The 12,978-nt window shown below is 32.3% G+C and overlaps 1 protein-coding gene across 1 annotated transcript; it reads right to left on the bottom strand.

Annotated features, from left to right (window-relative positions):
* Positions 1–4,578: 4,578 nt before the first annotated feature.
* On the bottom strand, positions 4,579–9,559 carry LOC140887472 (E3 ubiquitin-protein ligase IPI1-like). Its single transcript, XM_073294725.1, has 6 exons — positions 9,151–9,559; positions 7,467–7,636; positions 7,065–7,123; positions 5,950–5,975; positions 5,497–5,872; positions 4,579–5,286 (listed from the first exon to the last, which is right to left on the bottom strand). The coding sequence occupies exons 1-6, from the start codon at positions 9,314–9,316 to the stop codon at positions 4,818–4,820; spliced, it is 1,266 nt and encodes a 421-aa protein (XP_073150826.1). The 5' UTR covers positions 9,317–9,559; the 3' UTR covers positions 4,579–4,817.
* Positions 9,560–12,978: the final 3,419 nt, after the last annotated feature.

Raw genomic sequence — 12,978 nt, 5'->3', positions numbered from 1 at the left:
AATTGTCGAGAAACACTCTCTATAGGTGCCCAGAGTCTAGAGGAGTAAAATATATACCGTCCACCTCGATCGGGAGAGTCGGTGTATTGGTGATATTTTTTCCTTGGGATCCCAATTGAGAAAAGAGAATTTTTACCTTGTGATTATCCAGATTTGATAATCTTTGTTTTAAAGACATGCATTGCACTTTATGCAATTGATTTGGAGTTATTGACATGCTATTGAAACTCTTGTTTGATTGTTTCATATATCGCGTTCGATATATTATTTGATATGTATGTTTTGTCTCTTTTACTGGGAATATTATTCTCATCGGATTATCCAGCTGTTGTCTTGTCTTTGTATGTGTGCTTGGCAACAGGTGGGGCAAGACCGAGTCAGAGATCGCATGGCTAGGTGGATGAGTTGATAGAGTGAGGCCTTGTGGTTGTAGAAGTCGAATTTGTATTTGAACTTGTATCGAATGATATTTTGGATTGTGGAACTTAGAATTGATGCATGTTCTACACTTTTATTTGTTTGAATACCTTGTTGCTGGAATTTTGTACGAATGCATGATTTTGTTGTTAGAGCAATGATTGATTCACTCCCTCGAGCTTTGGTCGTGCGTTGGATTGGTTTTTAGCAGCAGGAGCAGCGCGCCGCGCAACCCGTTTTATCCCGGGCAGGGCGCCATGTGCGCCCGCGCCTCGCAAGGGCGCGGCCGCACGTTGGCCAGGGTGGCATACGCGCCCGCGCCTCGCTAGGGTGCGCCCGCGCGTCGGCCAGAGCGCCGTGCGCGCCCGCGCCAAGCTGAGGCACGGCCGCCCCTTTAAAAAAAAATGTTCTCGGTTTTTAATGCTTGCTAGATTGTTTACTCTTTGATTAGATGTTTAGAACCGAGGTCTCACAAGGCTCGTCTTGCCAATGTATCTGGATTACCTGAAACGTATTTTTTTATCAACATTTTTCTCTAGAGACTTGGCATCTTTGCAAAAAATAGCTGAATAGCTATATTTTCTTCGACTCTCGAATTCCATCTGAATTTAGTGAATAACATAATGTATTCATCCACTAAACAAATATCGAGAAACTCGAGACTATACAGAGATTAAGTATATCTTTTTTTCTTCTCTGTATCTTGATTATTGAAATGATTCACTCCTATAAATTGTGTCTTAAATAGGGTGGTCATTCTTCCTCCAATTTTGCTTAGATATTCCCCTGCTATGACTGATTCTTTAGTCTCTAGCATAGTCATTTTCCAAGATATCTTAACAGATCCTATTAGACTAATTTCCAAAAGCTTGATAAATCCTTCTTTATTGAGATCTAAAGTTCCTGCTGCTATTCTCATAGCTGACGTCCAATCATCTATGAGATCTTCTCTGTTTTTGAAGTCCAAGACATCAAAGTTTAACATAACCCCATAAGGATGTATCGGATCTAAAACAGTTTTTCCATAAGGAGTTTGATGTAGTGGTATCTTACTCCTTCTTGACCTGGTTTCTGCTGGATATAAATTTTCTCCAACGTGGAACTCACTATGTGTTTCTTCTGTTTTAACCACATATCTTGGAGGATTTCCTATGGGTTGTTCACCATCAGGAGAATTCATTTTCAGATCTACTACTTTAAGATTCGCAAATGAATCTGCAAGATCTTGTAGATCCTCGAGATTTAATCTTTCTAAAGTAGTCATCAGAAAGTGTTTTTTCTCTGATACTGCTTTTATAAGATTAATCATCGTTTTTTCATCAGTTAAAGGTTTTTGTACATTTTGGTTTTACCTTTCTGGTGTAACACATTATCTTTTTTAGAACCAGAGATGTGTTCTAGATTTATGATTTTTGATTAAAGATCCTTTAGAGTTTCAAGAATTTATTCTTGTTTCTCAAGAATTTCTTCAATCTGCCGAGGTATTTCATACAACTGATTGAAGTAATATTATACCGTTTTTTGAATTTCTCTAAGATCTGTGGAGAGTTTAGAGAAATCTGGTATAATCTCTATAAATTGAGAATTAAAAATCATATTTCTTAATTTCTTCAGAGCGTATAAAAGACCCAAGTCTTTTTAAGTTCGGTTGTAAAGAATCTACTTTAAATAGATTCACTTGTTTATGGGATTTCATATAAATGAAATCCTTCTAGTTCAAACTTTCGTATGAATCAATGGTTTGTTGAAAATTTCTTCCTCAACAAAGAAAAATATGATTTATTGAATAATATAAAGTTTGAATAAAATTACCTAGGCTCTGATACCATTCTGTGAGCCATATGGAAATATTAATACAAAATATTAATATAAGGATAGTATAGGAAATTTTTAGTTTGGATGACATATCAGAGAAACTTTTTTGTCAAAAGAGGGACGTAATTGAGATCGAATAAAGTGTTAGTATATTTTTGAAAAAGTTAAGAAACTTTAGGGACGTATTCTTTAATTATCACCTATTTTAATATCACAAAGAAGTTTTTTAAAAAGAAATGGAAAATGCATCAGATAAAAAAAATTTAGAATAAAGGCACGAGCTTATAAGTTGTTGTGAAAAGTTTATAAGTTCTTCCAAAGACCTTCTAGATAACTAAATCCGTTCAGAAGATGATTTCACCATTTTTATTTAAATCTCAATATAGTATAATTGATTTTACATTGTTCTTTTTAATTTAAGTACATTCTATTTAAATTACATAGAAAATCAACGCAAAGTCATGATTTATGTAATTTTTAATATGTATGTACAATTGTAAAATATTATTTTTAAAAACTAGTTAGTAGAATGTCCTTTAGGGAAATTCCGTAACGCGATAAACTGATTTTTAATATTAAATGGCGATAAGCTTAGGTTAAAATATTGCTGAGGGAGGAAATTTTACAAATTAAAATCATTGAATAAATTATCGTTTACCATTAAATAATATTACATATGGTGAGGGAGGAAATTTTACAAATTAAAATCATTGAATAAATTATCGTTTACCATTAAATATTGCATATGGTGATATTGGTAAAATTTCACTTTACATATACAAACACTATTATTAATAGTCGAAATTTATTAATATATGTGAAATCTATTAAATAAATAATGAATGTCACGTATATTGATAAATCTCTATCTTTATATATTCATACCAAAAATATTTATATAGATATAATTTCATTTAAGGTGATATCTATATGAATGTACAAACCGATGGCCTGACCTGGATTTCATAAAAGTCAACTCCAACAAAATGGTTACCTTAATTTAAAATTTCTATAATATAATTCAATAGTAAAATTATTTATCCATTATCACCTTTTATGTGAAATATGTAAAATAGTATTTGGCATACTGCATAGTTACGTTGCCGATGTTGTGTCATCTCGTGATTTTCTTTTGAATATGTCTCTTATGTGATTTTGTTAATTTTTATTTCTGAGAAGAATCAATTATGTTAATATTTATAATAAAAAAATATTTTTAACATAAAAAATAATATTTTTTTTTATAAATAACCAAAATAAAATATCCATTTCACATGCCGATCTCACAAAAGTACGTCAATTCTCACCGTGCTAAAAGTCTGTCTTGTGATTGTGATTTTATCACATGTGAATGAATAATGATATATACAAGAAAAATCTTTCAATATGTGGAGTGCATAACATATATATATAATGTGTGTCCCTATACATATAATTCTTTTTTTTTAAAAGGTCTATTATATATATATATATATATATAATTTTTAAATATATTGAAACATGTTGAGGATTGTATGTAATACTATGTACATATACTGGCTCGAAAATATTCATCGAATGTGCGCCGGTAAACTTAAGAGAGAGGCGCTATTCTCTTACACAAAAAATTATGGATAAGATTTTTAATTCTTTGATGTGTATAAATTAATATTTTTTTGTGTATTATAACATTACAAAAATAATAATTACTCATAATAATGTTTCATGTTAGGCGTAGTTTGTACAGCCTAGATTAGGGTGTGCATTCGTTGGCTAAGATTTATTTTTTTCTTCCATCAATTTTAGCTTTTATTATATTCTACAAGTAGCAGCAATGGAATTAAACTCTTCATAAAATTCATATTTAACGCTATTTATTTGAAAAAGATCTATGCATGTTTATTATACCTTTATTATAATACTGAAAAATTTCACAAAAATTTTTAACAAAAAATTTTAATAAACAAAAAGACAATAGATTATTTAGAATTCATATATCTAAACGAAAAGTTGCACAATAAGGTTATGTTTGATACGGATGATGGGATAAATAATATATTGTAATAAAAAAAATAATGATAGTAAATATAATATTTGATTTGATTGATAGATTATATTTGATTGATTAAATTTTATATAAAAATTATAAATTACCATTTTATCTTTTTAATAATAAATAAAATATAAATAAAATTATATATAAAAAATAATATAGTAATTTAAATTTTAAATTCAATGATTTAATTTATATATTAGATATATAAATAATATGACGAAAAGAACTTACCATTAAAATAAATTTATACCAGGATTCTTAATATTCCACCAAACATAGCGTGAGAGACTTAAAAGACCACAAGAAATGGATAAAAATGAAACCCCAAAGCTTTCTTTAAACATGCCTTGTTTACCCAGAAGGGCAACCAGGGAGAGGAAACCACAGTTCATCACACAGCTCGTGGCTGCTAAACGGAAAAAACACAATAGTTTCAAGGCCACGCGATAGTTTTTCGGGTCAACCGGGATAGGCAAACTCGAACCGTTATAGATTTTTACTCAAACACAGATTATCCAGTCACAGTTCTCAATATATCATAGCAACGAACCTATGACCGATTTGGTGGCATCCTCTCGGATCCATACCTCTGGCGGAAACCGTTGGATCTGATTCCAGTTTCGGATCCGCCAGCTGGTGGGTGGAACGGCCCCCATATTGAGTCCCGGTCAATGGGGTTCAAAGGGAAGGGGAGTTGGTGTTCCCTCTCCCAAGGACGGAATCGCTCCTGATGCTGGGTGCTTTCGGGTTCTTGAAAGGATGTTCTTCCAGATGAACTAGATGAAAAGAAGTAAAAGCCGCTCGACTGATCTGATGAAGAGTTCATAGGTGCAACCTGAGCTAGACCTCCTCTATTACTTCCGGATCTTCGTCCAAGAGGAGTTCGTGCAGCTGGGTTGCTATTTGATTGCTGAAAATATGCTTGGAGGGATGGGGCACGATCGCGATTTCGAGCAACAACACCAGCATAAGGGGGAAGCATTGATGAGGTAACTGAGCTGGGAGCTCTACTAGCAGAACTGCCGGAATACATGCCAGCGTTAGATCATCTTCTAAATTCATAAACCACCATCTAATTTTTTAAAAAAAAAAAAAAAAAACTACGAAAACACCTTTCTAAGAGAAGATAAATCTCCCATACTTGATACTTCACATGTGAAAACCGAAAATTTAAAACCTAAAAAAAACTGAGCGAAACCGATAAATCTAACTTGATGCGATATACATACCTATGACCGACAACAAAGGGGTGCAGCATTCCAGGTCTTGGAACATCAGATGTATGCCTAGCTGCTCTCTGATTCACAGATGGAATTGAAGGTTGATCTGCAGCACCTATGCGGCTACTTGCACCAAAAGGAGAAAAATGGTCCCAACTTTGATAGTGATTATCCATAGAAGGGAAAGCATAGGAACTGGGGACCTCACTTGGAACCGAAGGGCCACTCCAATGATTATTGAAACTAGATCCATCAGAAACACTTCCGTTTGATGCAGAAGATGGATGAATGGGCCCAAAATATGCAATGTATGGGCACGGATGAGCTGAGGATGGCACAGGTGTATGATCAGCAAAGATGGCATGATGTCCAAGAAGATCATGATCTATCAAACAGCAAGCACTCCTGTTACTGGAAGTCGGTGTAAACCTTACTATAAAGATAAGAGTAGAGAAATCTTACATGCACTTGATGAAAATTCTCCTTCGCTGCAAAGAATACAAAAATCCAAGTCATTGTTAGATGAATATTTTTCACATGAAATTCCTAATTCCTAAACATATTTTTTTGCCAAAAATAATCCAGGTCTATCAAACTTCATTCAGTATTTCATATGAAATGTTAAAATAGTCGTGCCCTAGACTAAAAGGTTTCCTTATTTTCCTTCACAAAAAGGACAAAAGTAATTGCAGGCCAGAAGAAACCATTTCTATCAAACCAAATGAGAGCTTCATCGAAAATGTTTGGCTTCTAACTACTACATAGCATGACACGAAGTAGCATGGCTACTAGAACTGTGGGGAGATTTAGAACTATAGATGCTGCAAAGTTTAACTGAGATCGATCGTACCACATGTTTCAAATTACAAATTATATATTATAAAAAGGTATGGGAGCAGGGAGGTCAGTGATATATGATTTGTTATGTTATGGGCCCAAATCAGGCCCATAAAGAAGTTTAGATGCAATAGGTGAAAGGGAGAATCTGTGGGGTAGATTTTGTTCTAGGAAGATACTAGGTTGAGACGGGCAGGGCCAACCTTTGTTTTGCAAAAGAATAGTCTCCCACTCTCCGGGATCAATTCTTTTCTTCAACAATGATCTTTCATCCTGCCTTTCAAGTAATACTGAGTGCAATATGTATTTCATTTTCTAATTTCTTGAATTTCTGTGATGATATTTGTGTAGTTTGCTACATATTCTTGAGTTGAATCTTGGGACATAACACATTATTTAATTGGATAAATTTCTCTTCCTAGAATATGGTAACGCTGTTGCAGAAGAAATAAGTATATATCTAAAGAGCATATGCATACACCAAAACCTATGCCAGAATAAGTATATATCTAAAGAGCATATGCATATACCAAAGAAATAATATAAGAGGTAAAGTTATATGCCAAAATTAGACAGCAAGGACAAAATGCCCAATGCATGATGGAATAAATGACATGAAACTTCATTCAAAAAATAATACCACTTATATCATCTACTAGGAAATGAAACTCAGTACAACTATCTGTAGGACTTGAAATACAACAATAAATACACCACAGATAAAGGTGGACGAGCCTTACTCGAAGGAGGTCGGGAGCCTTGTTAAGCCACTGAATGGACACCAGTGAACTCCAAATGACTACAAAATAAATTCAAAAGTTTATGATAATCAAACCAATAACATCTGATGAAACCAAGCCGTTAATTTTACTTGTATCCCTAATCAGCTTTAAGAGTTATAACACAGAAATCAATATAAAGTACATAACATGGTATTTGGAAGCAAGAATGGAGTTATTTTAAAATCAGTGTAATAACAATACATAACCGGACCCCAACCTCAAAGTGAAATACTAGATAAATTCGAAAAAATTTATTCAATTACCAATTTAGGTATTTACTGGTAACTGTATAAATCCAGCAACTTCCCTATATGCAAAAATACGACAAAAACAAAAATATAAGATAGGTTTATGTACTACCATCTCAGAATAGCTTAGATCATATAGATCATCATCGTGAGCCCAATCATCCATGTTGAAGTCAGATATTGGACGACTACCATTGGCGTAAAGCCATTGTCCTTTCTCAATTTTCCGACAGTTCGGACATTGCATTGCTCCCTTGATGTTGAAGGCTGAACCAATGCAATCTGTACAAATCAAAATTCACACATTAAAAAAACATAAGAAAATTATTTCTTATCTGAATAGAAAAAAAGAGAGGTGTGCTAGGACAAGCTTAAGAATGATATAGTTGAGCTACACATATCAAGCTTCAAAAAATGTTACGGTTAAAATTCAAAAAAATTTGAACTTTGGATCAATCTTGGGAGTGGGGTATGATATAGTTGAGCTCGATCAGGCTCATGTGATTCATTTAATTTCAAACATCATTCAAGGTCAAATTTAATTTGTGATTATGATCAAACTCAGCACAAGCTTCAAAAATTTCAAGCTCAAATCTAAACCAATTCGGCCCATCCAGCAAATTATCTCATCTTGCACCACGTTTCATAAAATAGGTCACGCCTAAACAACACGTGGTTAAAAAGTAACGAAAAATTTTGCCTTGCCCTCTGGCATGCAGTTGACAGCTCAAATCTTCCAAAAATTCCAACTGATTACAGAAGTTAGTTATTTTGGCAAAAATTAATGCCATTTATCACAAGTTAATCACTTATCTTTTAACGGAAACCGTTTCCAAGCCTAATCTAGACATTATTACAAACAGAAAACCCCTCTGTAGCAACCATAAAAACAAAATATGTTGGTGATATTAAAAATCCAGTATTGATCATGTCTTAGCACACTGTAATAACTCGTACGGAATTGATCACGCTTCGAGGTACACAATGCACAATCACACAAATATTACTGATCGTCATTCAAAGTGGTAAAGTTGGAATAGTGTATAATACACTCCGGGACATGTTAATCGGTCCAACTGATTACAGAAGTTAGTTATTTTGACGAAAATTAATGCCATTGATCACAAGTTAATCACTTATCTTTTAACGGAAACCGTTTCCAAGCCTAATCTATACATTATTACAAACAGAAAACCCCTCTGTGGCAACCATAAAAACAAAATATGTTGGTGATATTAAAAATCCAGTATTGATCATGTCTTAGCACACTGTAATAACTCGTACGGAATTGATCACGCTTCGAGGCGCACAATGCACAATCACACAAATATTACTGATCCTCATTCAAAGTGGTAAAGTTGGAATAGTGTACAACACACTCCGGGACATATTAATCGGTCCACCGGCGAGCCGGAGAAGGAGCTTTTCGTGGCATCATGATCGAGTGCAGTAAATTCTTAAAAGCAATAGCGCCCTAACCACATTCTCCGGTCAAAAACACTACAATTTTGACCATCATTGTTGCGAATTCCCATTCAATTCTAAATTTGTTTTTAAAAAAAGAATCTCACGTTAGAACAAAAATCTTACACTCCAGATCCTAAATCCCACAAGATGCAGCAAGAAATTCAAGGGAAAAAAAAATTAAGGATGAAATCTTTGTGTTCATACATAAAAAAAAACACAATTTCAACTAAGTAAAACTAAAAATAACGAGTAGCGGAAGGATCCGGCAGGAAGAAAAACCGTAACCATCTAAATCAATTCCAAAACAAACAGGAAAATAAACCACTCACCGAGGTGAAATTGATGACCACATTGAAGCTTAGCCCAAGATCTATCACCGTTATCCATCACCGCCTCTAAGCAAATCGAACAAGACACCGCCGCCGCAACCACCTTTCCTTCGCCGCCTCCACCCTCATCGCCGTCGTCGAGAATTCCCAAATCTCCCAATCCCATAACTTAACTGACAATTTAAAAAAAAAAAAAACTCAATCTTCCGTCTCGGAAAACGATTTCTTCCGGTATAAAACAACTATAATTGACGCAAGACGGCCAAAAATAGATCGATTGAAAACTTAATAGGATGGGATTAAATACGTTTTAGGAGAGATAGAGGAAAAAAATTGGGGAAATTGTGATCCATTTTTTTTTTATTACAAATCTCCTAACTTTTCTCTTTTTCTTCCTTTCCAAACACGTTGTTTCGGCAGGATTATAACTGTTGTCCAAACAAAGTAGTTGATAAGATTAGATGAACATACTCAGATGGACGGCTGAGATTGATTATGTATTTTGACCGAGTGAAAGTGGGTTGGTTTTCATGGGTGGGTCCACACATGATATATATATATATATATATATATATATATATATATATATATATATAATCTCTGTAATAATATTTCTCTTCTCATTATCGATAATTTCTTTTTTAGATTTGGGCGTTGCTTTTCGGACTCGAACTCAAGTCACTAATTTTTTTTTATAGTTATGATACCACGCGCTCTATTTAAGTTGTGGTTATTCGATTTTGATATTATATTATGTGTATATGATATATTTGTGTTTTACTTGATTTTTATATAAAAAAATAGTGATATAACGGAGAGTCGATATTTTTTAAAATTTAAAAATAAAAAATTAAAATGTGGAGCATTATATCACGCGCTCTATTTAAGTTGTGGGTATTGGATATTGAAAATGTATATAATGATGTATTTGTGTTTTTACTTGTCTTTTTTTTTTAAATCATATTATGGGTATCTTTTTAAAAAGAAGGAAATTAAAGTATTTTTCAGAAAAGAATAATTGGTATAGGGATGTAATAATGAAGTAAAGATATAATACAAACCGGATTGATGCTAAATTCTTGAAATGTTATGTATAATTCATAAAAGTTTATTATGTTTTTATTTTAAAATCTATAGATTCGCTTGTGTAGATTATATCGATATTTTTGTCATCAAATGATTATGTGATTAATTTTGGTGGATTTTATACTACATTTATATTATTGTTGAAATTCTCCTTTAAATTTGTTGACCAACAAATTGTAGTTATCGATTCCATGTTAATGTGAATGGAGATAAGTAAAAGTTAATACTTTGGTAGGTAAACATATGTTTTTAAAATAAGATTGTTGGTTTGGAAAATATACCTAACATGTGTGAGGAAATTTGTTTTGGAGAGGATGGGTGATGGACCTTTTTTAAGAGCCAACTGCATCGATGTTATCGTGCAAAAATTAAAATAAAAAAAAAAAAGAAATCTTTGAATTAAAATTAAGTGCATTTTAAATTAGATTTATCAGACATAAAATCTCCTACAAGCATAATAAATATGTTTATTTTTTTTAATATAAGGGTTAAATATACTATTGATATTTTTTTTAGAAATTTTATTATTTTAAACTTTTCACACTTAAATTTCAGGCAGATACCCGACTTTTTTTTTTACACTACTCAGTAATCAGTATTGACAATTTGAAACTACTAATTACTTCTTTGTTTTGATGAAACAGTCATTTCTAAGGATTTGATTGGTTTTTGCTTTTAGGAAATTTGGGAATTATTACAAATAAATACTATTTTTGGGTATTGCATATTGAATTGATGATAACTACATATAATATAATATATATATATATATATATATATATATATTGAGACGATCTCACGAGTTAATTGTGAAATCATCTATAAAACAATTATTAATTTTTATTATGAATATAAATAAAATTATCCATTGATTAAATTTATAAAACCATTTCATGAAAGATTCGTTTGTTATCAATTTAGAGCCGTCAATTTGGGTTAGGTATATTGGGTCGGCTCGGCCCGCCACACAATTTAAGTGGGTTATGTTAAAATTTTTTCAACCCAACAAAAGGTGGGCCTAGATGGGCCAACCAGCCTAGCCCGCGACCCGCGCGGGTTGTCCTGCCGCGGGCCTGAAAAATTAATTTTTTATTTTTATTTTTATATATGTATTTTTTAATAAAAGTTGTGATTTTTTTGTATTAATTACTTTATATAAAATTTACACACATGAAATCAATAATTAAAATTTTTATTAATATGTTTCTAATAATATTTATTTATGAAATGATATTTATAATTAATTATAATATTTTTTATTTATTTTTATTTATCGTGATCCAACCTGCGGGCCGGCCCGCCTAACCCACAACCCACCTTGTGTTGGGTTGAGTTGAGGATTTCCAGCCCGCCAGGATGGTGGGTCGGCCCGCCATCGACCCACCAAAAGGTAGGTTTTTGGTGGGCCGGCCCGCCATGGATTGGCCCATTTGACAGCTCTAGTTATCACTTTAGAAAAGGAAGGAAAATATATTTCGAAGAATTAAAAGATAAATAAATGGAATTATTATTTTTGCAGAAAATTAAAAAATTAATTTGGATTTTGGAGAAATAAAACAAACAAGATCGTCTTATCATATTGTCTTCTATTATAGTAATTAAAAAAAGTAAGTCTCTTATGTGAGACGTTGTTACATATCATTATCTGTAAGATAAGTTAATATTATTTAGGGGTGGCAAAAATTTCCGAAATCCCGATCCTTCCCGAATCCCATCCCATTTCCGTCCCAAAAATATCCCAACCCGAAATTTACCCGACCCAAACTTTTGGGATTTTTCCAATCCCGATTAATATCGGAAGCAGGATCGGGAATAAAATTTTGTCCCGACGGAATTCTCGATCCGTCCCGAAATAATATACTATTATATTTTATTAATAACTTTATTAATATAATAAGCTAAATATTATTATGTTTCAATTCATATAACACTTAATTGTGGACTTAATTCACATAATTTTTATTGTTGGGACGATCAAATTGTAAAATCACAAAATGCCATTTTATTTTTGTGTATTTTTTAAAAAAATTAAATTAATAATTTAATTAATTCATATTTATAATTATCTAATTACAACAAATATGTAGAAAAAGACTCAAGAGATTAATTTGACAATGTATTTAACAAAATTTATTTAATAATTGTATCCGAATATTTTATTAATAATTATCCGATACATTTTTTCTCTTAACAAATTTGAAACATTATCCGGAATATTTTAATATTATATGTTTTAAATTGAATATTTATTTTTATTTATAAATATAAGTTTCTAAATAGTATATTTAATAAAATTATCACATTTTTTTATTTTTTGAACGAAATCTTGAACATGAAAAAAATTTGGGATTTTATCTCCCTACCCGACGGGATCCCGAACATTCGGGATCTCAAATAGTCGGGTCCCGAAATGTTTCGAGTACGGGATCGGGAGAAAAAAAAGTTTTTCGATTCTTTTCGGGACGGAATTTGGGTAGGAGTTTACGGGACGGGTCCCAATCCTATTCCACGCCATTACTCACATTAGCAATAAAAAAATAAAATTATTTCATGAAAAATTCACCTCACAAAATTGAAATTGTAATAACTATTTTGGAAACATGTACATATTGAATCTTCAAATATATATATATATATATACACACACATATATAATCCCATAAACTGTATTTCAATCGCCAATTATTGATAACTCTTTTGACATCAAAATGAAACGAGATGTAGGATGAAACCCATTATAAC

This window comes from Henckelia pumila, chromosome 3, assembly GCF_033568475.1.
Source record: "Henckelia pumila isolate YLH828 chromosome 3, ASM3356847v2, whole genome shotgun sequence".
NCBI classification, from domain to species: Eukaryota; Viridiplantae; Streptophyta; class Magnoliopsida; order Lamiales; family Gesneriaceae; genus Henckelia; species Henckelia pumila.
This window is presented reverse-complemented; position numbering and strand designations above follow the sequence as displayed.

Excerpts from the sequence above, each read along its gene's own strand:
- LOC140887472 (XM_073294725.1), bottom strand. The coding sequence starts at position 9,316 with ATGGGATTGGGAGATTTGGGAATTCTCGACGACGGCGATGAGGGTGGA. Across the intron at positions 5,976-7,064 it reads AGGCTCCCGACCTCCTTCGA|CGAAGGAGAATTTTCATCAA; the intron begins GTAAGGCTCGTC and ends TATTCTTTGCAG. Across the intron at positions 5,873-5,949 it reads AGAATTTTCATCAAGTGCAT|ATCATGATCTTCTTGGACAT; the intron begins GTAAGATTTCTC and ends GCTGTTTGATAG.